General features: G+C 38.4%; 1 protein-coding gene across 15 annotated transcripts in view; it reads right to left on the bottom strand.

Moving 5' to 3' along the window:
• Window positions 1-16,669, bottom strand: part of LOC127423641 (transcription factor COE3) — a 114,934-nt gene that overhangs the window by 8,194 nt on the left and 90,071 nt on the right. For all 15 annotated transcript variants that reach the window (XM_051668136.1, XM_051668128.1, XM_051668140.1 and 12 more), the window contains exons 11-12: window positions 7,194-7,282; window positions 1,026-1,091 (exon numbers count right to left, since the gene is read on the bottom strand). In XM_051668136.1, the coding sequence (XP_051524096.1) occupies window positions 1,026-1,091; window positions 7,194-7,282 (155 nt within the window). The remainder of the gene's footprint in view (window positions 1-1,025; window positions 1,092-7,193; window positions 7,283-16,669) is intronic.

Raw genomic sequence — 16,669 nt, 5'->3', positions numbered from 1 at the left:
GCCCGTCTCTCTCTCCTCTCTCAGCTTTCTTCTCTCTCTCTACCCACCCCCCCGCCCCCCCCCCCCCCGCCCTTTGGTGATGGGGGTATGTGGCAAGCAGGGTGGGGCAGAGCGAGGCCAGGAAGATAAGTGGTGAATGAATTCCACCTGTGTTCCACAACGGTCTCGTGTTCCACTGAGTGGTGGCAGGAGTATTTGAGGAGAGGATTCAGAGGCAGACGGAGAGAGAGATGCATGGACCTGTGTGTGTGCAACGTGAATGTGGGGAAGCAGTGCATTTGGTTTTGTCTTTTAAGTTGTATAATAAATGTTAGTATGATTGTCAAGCCGGTCCCAGCTTCCTCCTTGCCCATCGTGTGAATCGTTACACCATTCTTATGCAAATTAAAGTGCATTGAATTGATATGCAACAATTTTCGAATTTTTGAACAGAAATGTGTTCTGTTTGTGTTAAATGAATGCGGCCCATTGATTATATATATATATATATATATATATATATATATATATATATATATATATATATATATGTGTGTGTGTGTGTGCATGTGTAACAAAAATAAATATGTATTTTCTTTTCATAGTTAAACATACAAAGTGACACCAGGCTTCCGTTTGTTTCGCTGTAGTTGGATTGCAATATCTTCACCTCTGTGCCATTCGACCGGGAGGAAATAATGTAATGGATCATTTCTTCTGAATATGTATTAGACCCCTCAACCATAGCTGCACTGCTCTGTAGAATATATTTCAAAAGTGCACCTTTTAGGGCTAAGTTCAAGGTTATCCTCCTATTTAAATAAACCTGGCTATGTGCATGCGTTTTGAGTGATTAAATTGTCTCTTTGCACCAAGAGTTGCAGGCACAAATTACATTTCGAGAGAAACACGCTTTCACCCGGCTACAGTGACCTCCAGCTAGCTTTAAGACATACAGGAATGTAGCAAAAGGAGCCGGGCGCTGATATAATTACCACAACCGTGCAGAGAACAAGAAAAGGCGCTTCATTAGCTTGAGTTTGTACCTGGTTGTTGTGTGGCATTCCGTACAGGGCTTCCACAAGGTCAGCGGCTCGTTTTAGCAACACCTCCTGTAATAACAGCCAGAATACAACATAATCAGTCATAAAGACACATAAACACCATCACCCGATATCTAATCACCCATAAACAATATGCATGCATGTGGGTCTAGGTATTCATAAGTTAAATTACACACTTTATCTCTCTTAGGACAAAACATACACAAGGTGAAGAGTCTAAATCAAAGAAATTAAAAACATTATTAGTTATATATTATCAAAATGCATAAATTTGTATTACTTAGTCACATTTAAATTTGACTCAAAATGAGTGAAGTGTTGTGTAACTTAAGCTAAATGAGTCAACTTAAGGACTTGCATTTCACTGTGGACTTGTGGGTATTAAACAAACAAACACCAGCATGCCGTCGAGCGTCAAAGACAGATGCTGCGTTTGGCTACTAATTCCACACACTTTAGCTTAGAAGAACAATGAGTCATTTTCTATATCTTAATTAAACTGGCAGAGTCGTCAAAGACAACATCTCACCCCTAATTCATGGCCCAAATTTGCAGAAGAGTTCAATGCCCGTTCCTCTTTCTTCAGGACAATAAAGTGAATTAGCTCGAGTTAATCTAGTTCTTTCATAATGACATTAGGACATTTTTCAATTAACCCTCTTTCTCTGGCTGCTGTAAAGGACTTCATAAACGACTTCCTCTCCAGAGCGGGCTGAGAGGCTGTGCCCTGGGACACGGATGCCAAGAACTCTTGCTTATCCCTGTCTGCAAGCTTTCTCCCCACTTATAACACAACAAGGATTAACCTGACGCCTATTTTCTCTTCAAAAATTACACCTAAGCTGCCAACAAGGCTCATGCAGGCATCTATAAACCATTTTGTATGGGCTGCTTGCTATTGTGGGTTCTTTTTCCTCCTCAAACAGAAAAAAACAGAAGAATTTTTTTTGTAGAAGTTATATTGTTGTTGCGGCACACATGTGTTATTTAGTATGAATTATCTAGGTTTGACACTTGAGTTGGCTATCGTAACCAAGAAAAAGAGAGTGCAGAGAATTTTTATCAGTTTAAGGATGGCTCTAAGGCCACATCCACATTATTTACTGTAGCTACATTTATAGGGTTTTAGGGTTTACAGCGTTATGCCAACATGGCAACAAAGTTGTTAAATTGGATATGACTTTACACTGAAAGTGTTAGTTAGCGATTTTATCCCACTAAAATCATGTTAACATGCAGATTGTTTACATCTTGTGGCTATACTTTTGAAACAGTGAGTATTTTAACATTTACCGATTGGCCCCATTCACTTCCATTGTAAGTACCTCACTGTAACCCAGATATATTTCTTTTTTTAAAGAAACAAGGGAAAAGTCTAAATTAATTTTTGTGGTAACCAACATTATGCCAAAAATGCTGTCGATTAAGCTTAAGTTGTATTGAACCCAAAATATTACTTTAAATTGATTAGTGTTGACTTAGTTACTTTCAGTTGTTACCCATCAACCCTTTGTTTTCCCAACTGAAACAAACAGCTTAAACCAGCCTAAGGTGGGTTAGATGGTATTATTATGGGTTTTGACCACTTTTACACTTGCCGGACAGCTACACATGGACTTGGCAAGGCTGGGAAAGTAGTCTAGTTCAAGCTGTTTTGAAGGTGCAGACTTCTCTTTTTATATATTTGCATATATGAAGATTTCAAGTTGCTTTGGAGTGTAACCACATTCACTGCCTTGTCCTTGCGAGTGCAGTCGTGTAGCTCGGAGTTCCTTTATCATGGCTGGATGGCTATTCCATTCCCATGCACATTCGCCATCTTGGATGTCTGTTTATCAAGATTAATCACAGAAGTCGAGGCCCGAGCGTATGCCATACATTTTATAGAGACACACTCCAAACCTGAGACTAACCGGATGAGTGATTCTTCAAATGGGCATTTACCTCTGAAATTGAGGGCTCTGTTTCATGTTGCATGCATCTAGTTTGCATACAAATAAACAATTACACTTGTCGTTCGGCAGGTAGAATCAATGAAAGGCCCAGCTGTCCTAGTCTTTCTCTATCATGGTTCTCCGCTCTCTCTAAGCAAGATTAAGTGTTTTTCTGAGCCGCTAATAATTACTCATCATCTCAGCTGTCATATCATAAGACGTCTTACATGCCTCCCAATTTTAACTGGTGATTATCGCAATTAACGACGCCTGCACCCTATAGCCTCAACCGTACTTGGGTGACCCCTTCTTGAACTTCTCGTACATATGGTGTATGAGAGAAAAAGACATAAGGATAGTTTAAAGAAAATGACAGTGCCTCTCAACTCTAATCTGTCGTTTGCTATGAGGTGTCTTTGCTAATGAACTGGATTTAGCGGCCCAAGTTGAAGTGGGAGTCTATCTGCATTAAGAGCACCATGAATGCATCGGCCAATCAGCGGAGGCGGCTGTGAATGAGTTTGTTTTGTTCCAGCATGCCCCTCTCATCCTCCCAGCTTCACGCTGAGAATATGATTAGCGGTGAATGGTGTTCGAGAAGCATTTCCATGTAAATTTCAGAGCACCGGCGTTAAGTGTAATTGACTTCTCTCTTATAACAGACTGCAGGTTAGACCGACGGAAACTATTTAAGCCCAAAACGATCCCAAGGCTTGTTTCGTGACAAATGCGAGGGTTTATTATTACAAGAGCTCATTGTTCCGCCTGTGGATGAGAATCGTTTAAATGGAGAACTTGTTAGTATCACTTTTGAATATCGCAAGTGGTATATATCACCACTGTTAAAGAAGCCAAGTGAGGTGAGGGGCTGGAGGTGCTAATGTCATTATAAAAGTGTAAGGCAATTATTCTGTTAGTTCTTGCCTCAGGTGCTGAATACATTGAGGAGTGCAGGGCCAATATGTGTAGCTACCTTGCAAATGCAGAGAGAAGGAAGATGAATTTTAATGCTTGGGTAATTGCTCAACATGAATGCATTTCTAATAATTTTTCTCGTATATTAGATTGAAACGGAAGCGGAATAGATTGGTGTTTGCGAGCTGAAACGGAACGCAAGACGGAAGGGCTAATGGAACTGACAAATGTGCCAATACGACCAACAGGTTACCACTATATGATTCGCAATAAAGATTATTTCTCAGTATAGGACTTAATCAGATTTTCATTCTTGTGTTTGTCTCTGTCGTGTATAGAGATAAATGGATGAAACTGATTTCAAACAAGAACTAAAAAGAAAGAGGATTTGAAGGTCCCTTCAGTAATTTCTTTCCTCATCACATGAGTGACTTCACATATTGCTTTGATTCTCTCTTGCCATCTCCGTATATAAACGCACTCCTTGAACGCCCCTCCCCTTTGATCACGCAGTAAATTGTGATTTGATCTAAAATTATTGAGGTAAATTTAAATTCTGAGCAAGTCTCAGTGTGAATGTGTTAGGAATGCTGATACTGCAAATTCGATTCTATAAACAAAGAAAAATAAGGAGGCCTGGGTAGCTCAGTGGTAAAATACGCTGGCTTCCACCCCTGGAGTTCACTTGTTCACTTGTTCGAATCCCAGGGCGTGCTGAGTGACTCCAGCCAGGTCTGCGGGTTGACGATCTCAGACACGGAGGCAGCTGGGATTCGTCCTCCGCCACCCGGACTGAGGCGAATCACTACGCGACTACGAGGACTTACAAAAAAGCACATAGGGAATTGGGCATTCCAAATTGGGAGAAAAAGGAAAGAAAAAAAAACAAACAAAGAAAAATAAATTGCTGATATGACAGTCAACAGTCTTTCTTGATTAATATCTAACTTAAATGGTAAAAATAAATAAAGACATTTCTGAGTGAAATTTCACTGGTATTAGGATTGACTACTGAAACATTTGGTATTGTGACAATCCTACATTGTGTGTAGCTTCTGCATTGTTAAAGTGATGTCCAATGCAATATATGCACACCATATTGGCTTTCTGTCCTGCTACAACCATAGTCACATCAAAGCCTGTGCACTGTAGATCCCCTAAAAAGAAGGGCCAAACAGAATAATCGATATCAGGGGTGTAATATCAACTCTACAGTGGGTTCGAGAAGGCTTTGAGAGTGTGACGGCTTTACCTTATTGTTAACATGCTGTGTACATCCCTTCCCCCGAAACCTCTTATTACTGCGGTCTGTCTCGTGCCTGTAACATCTAATGCAGCCTCTTCTCCCAGACGCTGCGCCTCTCATTGAGAATATGTGTAAGGGTCAATTGCTGCTTTGCGTGGCGCCGGCTGTGACCCTCGAACGCGATAGAGAAGGCGACGGCTGCGGTAACTATGATGAATCACTTGGCACTTTCATTTACATGCCACTGAACTCACATTTGGGTCCATTAGAAGCCAAAATCAAATATTTATATTATTTATTGGAACCGCTCCAGTGTGATGGTGCAGGGGCTTTACCTGAATTTCAGACACGATTCACGAAGAAGAAAGAAAATATGTCCTTTCTGCCACTGCTGTGCACATCTTTGTTGTAGATGGGTTGTTGACACAGCACGACATGCTATAATTTATCTACAACTGTTTCATATAAACCACTTTTTCCATTTTGTTTTATTTTGTAAATATTATACGTGCAGTTTTTAAGAGATTACATGGAATATTTGTATTTCAATAATTAATTTGTCACACCACCAGACTGTTTAAAGGTATAGTTCACCCAAAAAGTAAAATTACCTCCATAAATAACAGAACACAAAAAGGTGTTTGGCAGAATGTTAGCCTCAGTCACCATTCATTTTCATTAAACATTTGTTCATACAATGAAACTGAATGGTGACTGAGGCTAACATTCTGCATAACATTTGTGTTCCATGGAAGACATAATGTTGTATAGGGCTTGTAAATCATGATATATTTGTAAATTTTGGGTAAACTATATCTTAGAAATTAACTAGTGAAGGCAAATAGGTGATTCAAAACAGCTAAATAAATGGTGACCAGGTACAGGACTTAAGATGTACACATTTTCTTATACATAAATTTATTTTAACCTATAAACACGTCAACTACCCATGAAATGTTGTATTTTTTTTCTCCTTTTCCAAGAATGATGGAAAATTATTATTTTTTTTTATTTATTTATTTATTTTTAAGATTTGAGCCTTTGAAATCATCAAGCAGTGTGGCTTTGAAAAAAATATATATATATTTTTGAAAAAAAAAAAAAAGATGATGATTGTTTTTTGGGGATAATGGATAGTTTAAGGCATTTAGGAAAATTAGATTTCCTGTCCAGATATTGGCCTCCGCAGAGACAGAGAGCCAAGTGTAATTGAAACACATCATGTGGCGTGGGACAGAGTCTTAGGAATTCATCGTTTGGTGCATGTCTGCAGCGGCGGCGTTCCAGAGCTGTTCTAGTGGAAGTTAATGATAGTGGCTTCTCCCATGCTGGGCTTTAATAGATGTTTGTATGATATCTGTTATTAGGCCTCCGTGGTGGTCAGCTCACACCAAGCACCCACGAACAGGGCACAAAATAATCTCTTAACATATTATTAAGAAAAGCCCTTGACGGAAATTAGCACGTTTTCTATTAGTTGGGCACAAGTCATAGATCCTATCAAAGCCAAATGAGCACAAAAAAAAATAAAAAAAATAAGAGGGGCGAATCAAAGAATGAAAAAATAGAGTGCGATATGAGTCATCCACATGGGAACCTGAAGGCAAACTGTATGGTTTGTGGAATTTGAATGGGAAAAAAAAATGTATAAATAATCTAAAAAGCCCAGAGAGAGGGCTTGCCCATATTAACGCGCGTGAAGCTAATTTATTAACCTGCTAAGACAAGGACTTTAACGGAAAGCTCTGTAAACAAAAGATTAAACTGGCTCTAGCTTTAGAAAATGAAAGGAAAACAAGAGCAAAATAATCACACATCAGAAAGAGGCCTCCGATTAGATTACAATCGCCACTGCCTACTGGGGTGGAAAAATACTTAATTGAACCATTTCGGAACGCCGAAAGTTTGTGCAAAATTGGGCAGATTCCAAATACGCCGGATTGAATAGAGATGACTTTCCAAAAGTGATTGTGTGCGCTAACTCATATGGGCAGTGAATTGTTTCCCCATTTTGACATTTCTATGATAAATAGCTTTCTTTCTTTTTTCACTGACCTTGGGCAACCTCTCCGGATCACCTGGGTGTCTGGGAATGACCTTCTGCAGTCTCTGGAAGCCATAGTCAATTGTTGGTTCGTTCAAAGCTAGACCGCAAAAAAAGAAACGGCATCCATTACAATCCTGCGCAGGCAAAACAAATGAACAGATTTATGCTTTCATATGCACCATCATAAATGTTATTACAGTCGCTCTTGAAAATGTATGCACCCATCATGCATTTTATTCCAAATACGTCTGAGCATTTGAATAAAAGGTAATAACATGGTTTTGTTGCGCTGCGTATTACATTCCGTCATGCGGCGTAACGTACACGAGGCGACGTTAATCTATCACCTCGCCTATTTGGAAGAACAAAGGCTATAATTGATCAGATAAATTTAAAGGAGTTGCCGGATGCATTATGAATGAATGAGGCATGGTAATACAAACACACACAGTGATCACGACTGTCAACTCGATGAAGTCTGCATCAGTCCCAGTTCTTGAGGCACCGGCTGGATTTATGGGCAACGGGCAATGATGACATATGTCTGGCTATTGCCCCCCTTCAAATTTATCCTTCCAACTCGCACTCTTTCTGTTTTTTCTACTCTGCCGTGCGCTAAAGCAAAGCAGGCAGCAGAAATACTTCATCTTACAGGGCTTTAATAATCGGTGAATGGTTGACTACAAACTGATGTAGGGCGCTATCATTTCACAGCTGTGCCGTGGCTGGCCTCATGAAATTGCTGGCCACAAATAGTAATTAATCTTTTCTTTCACACGCACACACACACACACACACACACACACACACGTACACTCCCTCTCAAATTGGAATTTTGAGTATGAAGTGCTCCGGTTATAAATCAGACAGTGCTGCTTGTATACAAGTGAATGAATCATAATCTTAACTTCCTGCTAGCGCATGCATTGCATTTAACAGGCTTTAGAAGAGTGCATGGAGGTCTATTATGACACTTCTTGAGTGGAATACTAGTCTTTAGCATGCAACATTATTTCAGATCCTGCAGCATATATGAGTATCAGGATATGTCACTCTGTTTTTTATTTTTTTCGTTTTTTTTTTTTTTATAAATATTATGTAATGACTATATATGCATAGGCCATATCCACACTACAAGCATTACCAAATTGACTTGAAAAAAAAAAAAAAAAGAAGATATTCCCTACCCAAATTCACACAATTGGTTGAGCCAATGTTGCCATGTCGAGCTGGTCAAACAGATGTGTTTTGATAATGCCACAGAATGGCTTACTTACAACTGTCTCTGCATATTAAGCTGGGATAGAAGTATTTTAACATTTAGAAATCACACACCTTGTCTTAAAAGGAAGAAATGGGAGAGCAGGAACAAGCAAGTGGAAAATCAGCATGAAAACATGATTAGACGTGAACATAGATGTCATTGTCAGTGATGCAGGTGTATAAATCAATGTGCTTTTTCTTAAAAGATCAGATCTGTCTGTTCCCCTTACTCAGCACGCTGTCTGTCACTGAACTCTGCTCTGATAGAAATGAAGGAAATGCAAGAAAGATCTAAAGCAGAGAATGAGAGATGACAGCCGTCGAGGCGAAGATGATCATATTAGACAGGAACTTCCTGGAAATAATTGGTTGACTTTATGATGAAGTACTCCCATTACATGTACTACAATTACTAAGTGTGGTAGGGGGCGGCAATCCAATCAATCCAATGTGATCGATATCAAGTCGCAGCTTGCGTTTTGGCACATGTATATGCGAGTCATCGCATGACAGCAGTGATGCTATTTGACATGCCATCTTGCATGGTTGAAGACAAAGTAGCATGCAGGAATTCAAAGTAAGATGTCGGCTTGTTAATAAAGCATTGATCGGATGTATTGATTTTACGTGACATGGCTCTACAAGGATGTAGCTCTCTCAAGCACACCTCCACCTCCCCCACTATATCTCATCTGTCGTTCCTAAACAGACACCCCCCACCTTCCAAGACAGCTATGGTGACAGGACTGTCAGAAGGACAGGGCAGATGTAGATGTTTGTATTACAGTCACTTCATTATGCCTGAATTTGGTCATACGAGGGAATCCATCATTTCTGGGTGGCAGTGCTGTCTTTCTCCACTCGTTTCTTATGTCTGGGTTCTGGAAGCTACACAAATGCATCATGGACTTTGACATTAGGGCTTCAGGATGTGTATTTGCTCTGGGACGTACAATAAAAGTACCTGATGACGTTAAATATGGCCAAAAAGCGGTAGATTTATAGCCGTTCTGATAGCACAATCACACACACCATGGCTCCGAGCGGCAACATGTTGTTCTCTGGTCTGACATTGAGGCTTTTCTGATGAAGGAATGTGTGCAGTTTGATAAATGTATCGGAAGAGTGGTCGCTAAACGCTCTTCAGTTATTGATCGGATGCTAATGTAGTAAAAGAGGTCAGTGAGACCTTCATTAGCACAAGACAGTCCCTCACCTCAGAGAATCTCCACCTCAAACACACCAGGAATTATTAATTATAGCTGTGTGAATGGATGGATTTACTACTGAAGATAAGAGGCTACTGACCCTTTTAAAATTGTACATTGTAGTCATGGTTTCCACCAAAATATCATAGTTACTAGTTGGGATGTGGGGACCTTGTATTAGCCACCGAAATTCATGTTTTATGATTTTACAGTCATAACGGTCCCACTTTATATTAGGTGTATTTAACTACTGTGTTCTTCAGCATTTGACACAATGTACTTATGTACATAATGTACGTGTTGTTGGAGTGTACTTACATTTAAAGTACCTGCATTTAATTGCATCTGTAGTTACACTGTTAACCTTATCCTTAACCCTAAATGTAACCCTACCCTAAACCCTAACCCCTACCCCTACTCCTTAACCTACCCATAGCTCAACTTAAGTGGGAATGGGAATTTTGTGAGAATTTTTCTGAACAATATTTAGTTACACAATAAATGCATTGTATTGTATGTATTTAAATGTTAGAACGTAGTAGTTAAAGATACCTAATGTGAAGTGGGATTGATTAAATTAATCAATAACAACTTGCTTGACCAACACACAATGGGTGTCGTTTTAAAGCTTAAATATTTACTATGCAGTTAGGCAAAATATCCAACTATTAACAACTGCTTTTTAATCTGCTGACAAACTAGAAGTGTTCATTTTCGTAACTCCATACTGTCAAACATATGGTCAGAACATCATACAGGTCGGAAAGTTCTGGATTAGAATACGGCAAGTTTATTTCACTCACATACCTGATACAGTATGTATAGAGTAAAAGACCCGAGAAAAGATTATTGGATGTAAACAGGTGTGTCTTTTCATCGCGTTTTCGCTTGTTCAGATAAAACCGAATTGAAAAACAGCAGATGCTCACAAAAAACTAAATAGGTCCAAATAAAATAGATGCATAGTTCAAATAATCTTGGAGAAAATGCACTGCTACCACAGATAATTTCTGGTTATGCAAGGGGCGGTCTCTGCTAACACAGCGGACCAATCACAGCTGCTGTCGTCTGCGTCGACGTGATGGGCAGTTACATTTTTGAAGATGTGCACGTCAGGCTATGCCATAGGTAAAATGGCCTTTACACAAAATATTCTCTACATTAGGAGACATAGCCCTAAAAAGAACGAGGCTTAGTGTCAAACTTAATGCGAATGGCCAAATTATGAGACCACCGATCGAGTCACAGGAAGTCAATATCGGCTGATACCGATCTGTGGCCGATCGATCGGAGCATCCCTAGAAACAATCACAGTAGTATCTATGGTATTTTGACAGAAACTGTGGTATAAAATGTGGTAAATCATGGCAATTTTTTTTTTTTTTTTTTTTGTCAAGAAAACCCATTGGAGAGAAGAAAAAAGTTGTCAATGTCTTTTTTTTCTCCTAGACAGCAATGAAATTAAGTAGAGAGCAAATTGAGGTCTTCTGCTTCTCCGAGATCTTGACAATATGACAAACTGTGCTCAGATTTGCCATGATACCAAGGTCAATAACCAAAAGTCAGAGATTTCAGTTTGAAACATTTCTCATCAAATACTTCCAAGACCAAATTATCTGAGGTATGCTATCCACATTGATTGTACACCTCTATACTCTGACTGTACAAAAACGATTGTCTTATTTATTTATATTTATCCTAAGCAATTTTAGGACACATCTGATACAAAGTTGATGCTTAAACATACCTAACTGAGGTCTCTATCTATTTACCTAAGCTATGAGGTGCAAACAATGAGCAAGACAATGTCAGCGTGTGGTCGTTTTCAGCACAGGTCTGAGGCTAAGCCCCTCCCACGGGCATCTGAGCCGCCCCTCCAGCCCGGGGCTTGGCCAATCAATAGCACTTTCCTGTTTTAGAGCTGGGTAATTATGAGGTGGGGAGAGTAGGTGACCTTTCACCTGTTCCGCATTACTTTGCAGATATTAAGATAAATTGCCCGATTTTGGGTAAACATATGCTGCAATTCAGGCTGTCAGCAGCGGTTTGCTCAGGGATAATTTGTATTGATCTCTCCGTTTCTTCCCAATTCTGCCTACTGACCTCACGGATAATGAGAGAGAGAGAGAGAGAGAGAGAGAGAGAGAGAGAGAGAGAGAGAGAGAGAGTAAAGTGCTGGATATGGCCTTATAGTCACCATTGCTTCTCCGGTTGAGTGTATCTGGAAGCCTGCCATATGTCAGAGTGTTTTGCTTACGTCTTCATTTGTCATCCATTTTCTGTTTGTTTGTTCTATCCATTCGAAATGGAAGAGGAGGGGGGATGAACACAATTTAGCACTAAAGCATAACTGAGCATGTTAAATCAAAACAGGCTCACTTCTTTTACATGACTGTTATGAATTATGAAGCCACCCAGATAAAGAGGAAATGTGTTTGCTAATGAGCTAGCATACTTCTCAGGTCGAGTGAATGAACAGAAGGGTTTGCGTTTGATGGATGACAAATCTAAAGCTCCTTGGGCTGGTCATCATGTTTTAGTTGTTGGTTTTTCACCCCTCATTTGTAAAAGAGAATGTTAAGCACAATCTGCCTAGTACTTAACATGAAACAGACTCACAATTTAGATTTGAGAGTCTGTGTGTATACAGTGAAGTTCAAAAGTCCAAGAGTCCAGTTGTGAAATGTTTCTGTTATGCTTTCTCATTTAACACAGTTTTAATTTATATTATCAGCATAAGAGTTTGAGTGAAAAGTTGAACTGAAAAATTAACATGATTTCATAATTTCTTAGTTTTTGGTATGCCATGATCCATGTTATCCCAGCATGATTTGAGAATTTTCCAGAAAGAATCATGTGTGCTTCAATGGAAGCAGGAAAACAAGACATTTTCAGACAAAAGTGTTGACATGATCAATGTCACAAATTTGCCTATTTAATTAGTGATTTATAATGGTGCACAATGTTAAATATTTCTCATTCATTTCATATCATTTTTTTTTGTTTGTTTGTTTGTTTCAGATTTTTCAAAATCCTAAAACTTTATTTCCAGGTTTAGATTAGATTTTGAATCCCAAATTCAATTTGAACAACACTGTACTGTATATATTTTGGTGTACATGGTTGCCTACTTGGCGCGTGCGTGTGTGTGCGGGTTTGGGTGGGGGTTTTTTTAGGTTACAAACTGGTAATTACAAGAGTATAATGCTATAAATGTGGATTATGAGGACATTTCTATTGTCCCCACAATTCAAATCACTTAAAAAACATACTAAACAATGTTTTTTTGAAAATGTAAAATGCAGAAAGTTTTCTTTGAGGGTTAGGTTTAGGGGTAGGGTTAGGGTATAGAATCTATAGTTTGTACAGTATAAAATAATTATGTCTATGGAGAGTTCTCATAAGGATAGCCGCACTAACGTGTGTGTGTGTGTGTGTGTGTGTGTGTGTGTGTCTGTGTGTGTGTGTGTGTCCATCTATTTCAAGATTGAGTGTTTTGACCTTGTTCTCGCAGACTGTATATATTGTCATTCTTCAAAACTGACACGCTAGAGTGCCACAGATACTAAACTGTGACACATTTTTATTTAGCAATAAGAGAAGTGTCCCATAGTAACAGCACAGGGAAGTGACACTATAACAATCAATCACAATAAAATACAACTGAACAGATTTGCAAAGTTATACAGTGAAGAAAGCTTAATTTATTTACTAAATTTACTATGTAAAAATAATACAAATTGTACTTCACTGTTGGTTATACACAGATTCCACATGGAAACTGTGCAACTTGTTTGCATCTTCTGTGCTGATTGTGGGCAAAATTCTGTTTTTATTTTAATTTTTTTCATTTCTTTATTTATTTATATTCATTTTCTTATATAATCTGTCCTTGCATTCCAGAAGTCCATTACATCCCATGATGATGATGAGTGTGTATCTTTGGTTTTGATAATGAATGGCTTTCTGGCTTTTGCTCTCTATTACTTTGTCTAATTATCCTTAACTGCTGCAAGCTTATCTGTGCCCCACCTCCACCATCAAGAACTGTTTTTTCATTCTTTTCTTTTTTTTTTCTTCTGGAATTTCTACATACACAAATCAAAGAAGGGAAACATGATAGATTTAAATATGTGAAAGGAGAGCTTCCCATTTTTTTTTTTTTTTTTTTTTAAGGAAAAGGAGAATGTCCAACTGTTGTCAACACACTCTACGAAAACAAAAACTTTGACAGGGAAATGTCTTTTAACACTGATTGCACATTGTTCCCGAGCTGGGCCAGTAAGATATGGGGAAAAAATTAAAGAGGAAAAGCATCAGAGGGCATTTTGAGTTTAATGCAGCGTAATAAAAACAGGAAAATTTTCATTGTTTCAGCACAGCTGTTGAATTTCACTCTAAATGAGGTCAATTTTCATCGCAATTATGATTGTCTTCCTGTGACTTGCCCAACCAAGAGCTGTAGTAACAATTCAGTAACTTTCTTTTACTGAAAACAGGCCACCTTCATAATTATAATTTATTTGAACAGGCCTGAAATATAATCTGAGTGAAAGAGAGACACATTTGTTATTGTCATCGAGAGAGAGAGAGAGAGAGAGATGCAAGCAGCTGCAATTAAGACCCACAGATGCTTCTCGCAAGAAAAAAAGGGAAACTCTTGTGATGTGTGAAAATTAAATTGTCCAATCAAAGCGCTCAATAAAATTGTGCCACTAGAAGTAACTTGGTAAAACTGGCAAGTTTAGACACACTTGACTGAATCTACTGTATGTTTATTATGATTAAATTAAAGTATGATTAAAATGGCTTGTACTTCAACACTCAGTTACTTTTGTAGACACATATATGTGCCTCTACATGAATATGATTAGTCTAAAATGTGTCAAAGTATTGCCAAAAATGTGTAAATGTGTCCAAACATTTTCACTGATAGTGTACGAAACAAACTACTGCCGACTACATGAAGTAGACCAGGTGATAAATGTGTTTGTGAGCCAAAAGGTTCAAATCAAAGCAATTGTAAGGATTAAACATAGAAAAAAAAAAAAAAAATGATGGACATCTAAATGGGATAAATTAGCTGATGCCTGACTAGTTTTGTACTATTACAGTGCTTTGAATTTCAAGCTTGGTTTGAGCGCGAAAGAAAGAACTAGTAAAGAAAAAAAGTGGGGAGCTGAGCTCTTCGATGTGGCGATGGTAACTTCTTCATTTTATTGCCAGCTGTCTCCAAGGAAGCTATTTCATCTCTGAGAAATCCAGATACTCTGGAAATTAAAATTTCAAAGATCTGCAGCGTGAAAAAAAAAAAAAAAAAAAAAAAGTGTAGGAGTGTAGGAGAAAAAAAAAATCAATGGAGGCAGATCAATGCTCATAGAAATTTCATGAACTTTGAACCGATACAGGCATGATGATGAGAGAGACAGAGTGTGTGTGTATGTGTGTGTGGGGGGGGGGGGGGGGTAGAGCCACCGATAAAGTGTCGACAGGACAAGAGAAGCCCACTCTAGCAATCTAGGCCATTCATATTTTATTTCCCTGACAGAAATTACAATTCAAGTCTATTCCTGTAACAAGGATGGTTACTCCTACTTTTGTCAGCATTCTCCATCCTTTGCATCCATGCAACTCACCTCAGGCATATCTGACTAAAATGGTGCACTTTAACAGCCCGCCGATATCAATTTGAATTGGATTCGGTCTCTGCCGATCACAGACGCAAATTAATATTGCAAAATGAAGATTAACAAGTGGATTAAGGGGGGGGGGGGGGGGGGGGGCTAGAAAATTGATGGTCGCTAAATTATTGCTGCATTTTCATCCTCATTCAAGATGAGTTGTGTTTTCCTCCACCGGTCAATACTTTGCAGCATCTTTCATTAATCTATAAATACATTTGCAGATACGTTTGGGGCATATGGATTAGGGCCGGGTCAAAGAGGTGAGGAGACCAGCAAACAAGAAGATGTTTAGGAACAGGAGAGAGCAGCCTATCTATTAGAACCAGTGCTGACCACTAGAGCATGACTAATTTCTCTGACTTAGTGAGGACAAACCTATTTAAAGCTGCCAGTGAAAAAAAAAAAAAAAGAAATGGACCCAGCCAAAATAGCAACCAGAAGGGCTAATTATACCCAAATCACCCCAAAGTCTCTTTAAGGAGATCGGGTTCATTTCAACCTTCCAGCACATGCAGAGGTTGGCCGAATCTTTTTTGGACTGCTGCTTATTATAGAGTTGTAACTTGTCACAATATTGAGTTAAAATATCACAATAATTGTCCTCTCTGTAGTAATATTTCTCAAAGAACTTGCCTGAGAATAAATATTATCATCTGCTGAGAAGGGTACTCAATTGTCGGTTCTAGTTATTTTCACTTTAAAGTGTATTTAAAAAAAACAAAAACAAAAAAACAACGTATTTTATGAGGAAATGTACTACTTATCCTACAAGGCATTGAAAAGTACGTAATCATTTTAGCAACAATTCGCAATTATAGACTAAGGTCACATCCACACTATTATGTTTTTATTTGTAAAAACATTGATTTTGCTGTGTTTCACCTCTTGCCCACACTAAAATGTAATTTTCGTCCACCGAAAATGGACCATTTTAAAAATGCTCTCCAATAACGCGTACTTTGAAAAATGATAGCTCTCTTTTCAGTTTCCTAACATTTTCTAACAAACACAGATTTGTATGGATGTGGCCTAAATCATTGCCTACAAGTATAAAATATATATTTGAAGTGTATTTAAAAAAAAAAAAAAATCAAGTCAATTATAGCAAGATTTCATTACGACATTCACAATGTGACATGGGAGTGTGCGGATATTGTTGAGCCAAATTGCTAAGATTCCTGCTTACATGTTTTTTTTTTTTTTTTTTTTCTGAAAGGATTATGAGCTATCTAAAATTTCACTGGGAATTCTTATAAGTTGAAATGTTGTTGTTTTGCAGACTTTTTTTGTGTTTCATGTAGATTTTGAGAGTAAATCTGTGGAATTCTT

This window comes from Myxocyprinus asiaticus, chromosome 32, assembly GCF_019703515.2.
Source record: "Myxocyprinus asiaticus isolate MX2 ecotype Aquarium Trade chromosome 32, UBuf_Myxa_2, whole genome shotgun sequence".
Taxonomy (NCBI): domain Eukaryota; kingdom Metazoa; phylum Chordata; class Actinopteri; order Cypriniformes; family Catostomidae; genus Myxocyprinus; species Myxocyprinus asiaticus.
This window is presented reverse-complemented; position numbering and strand designations above follow the sequence as displayed.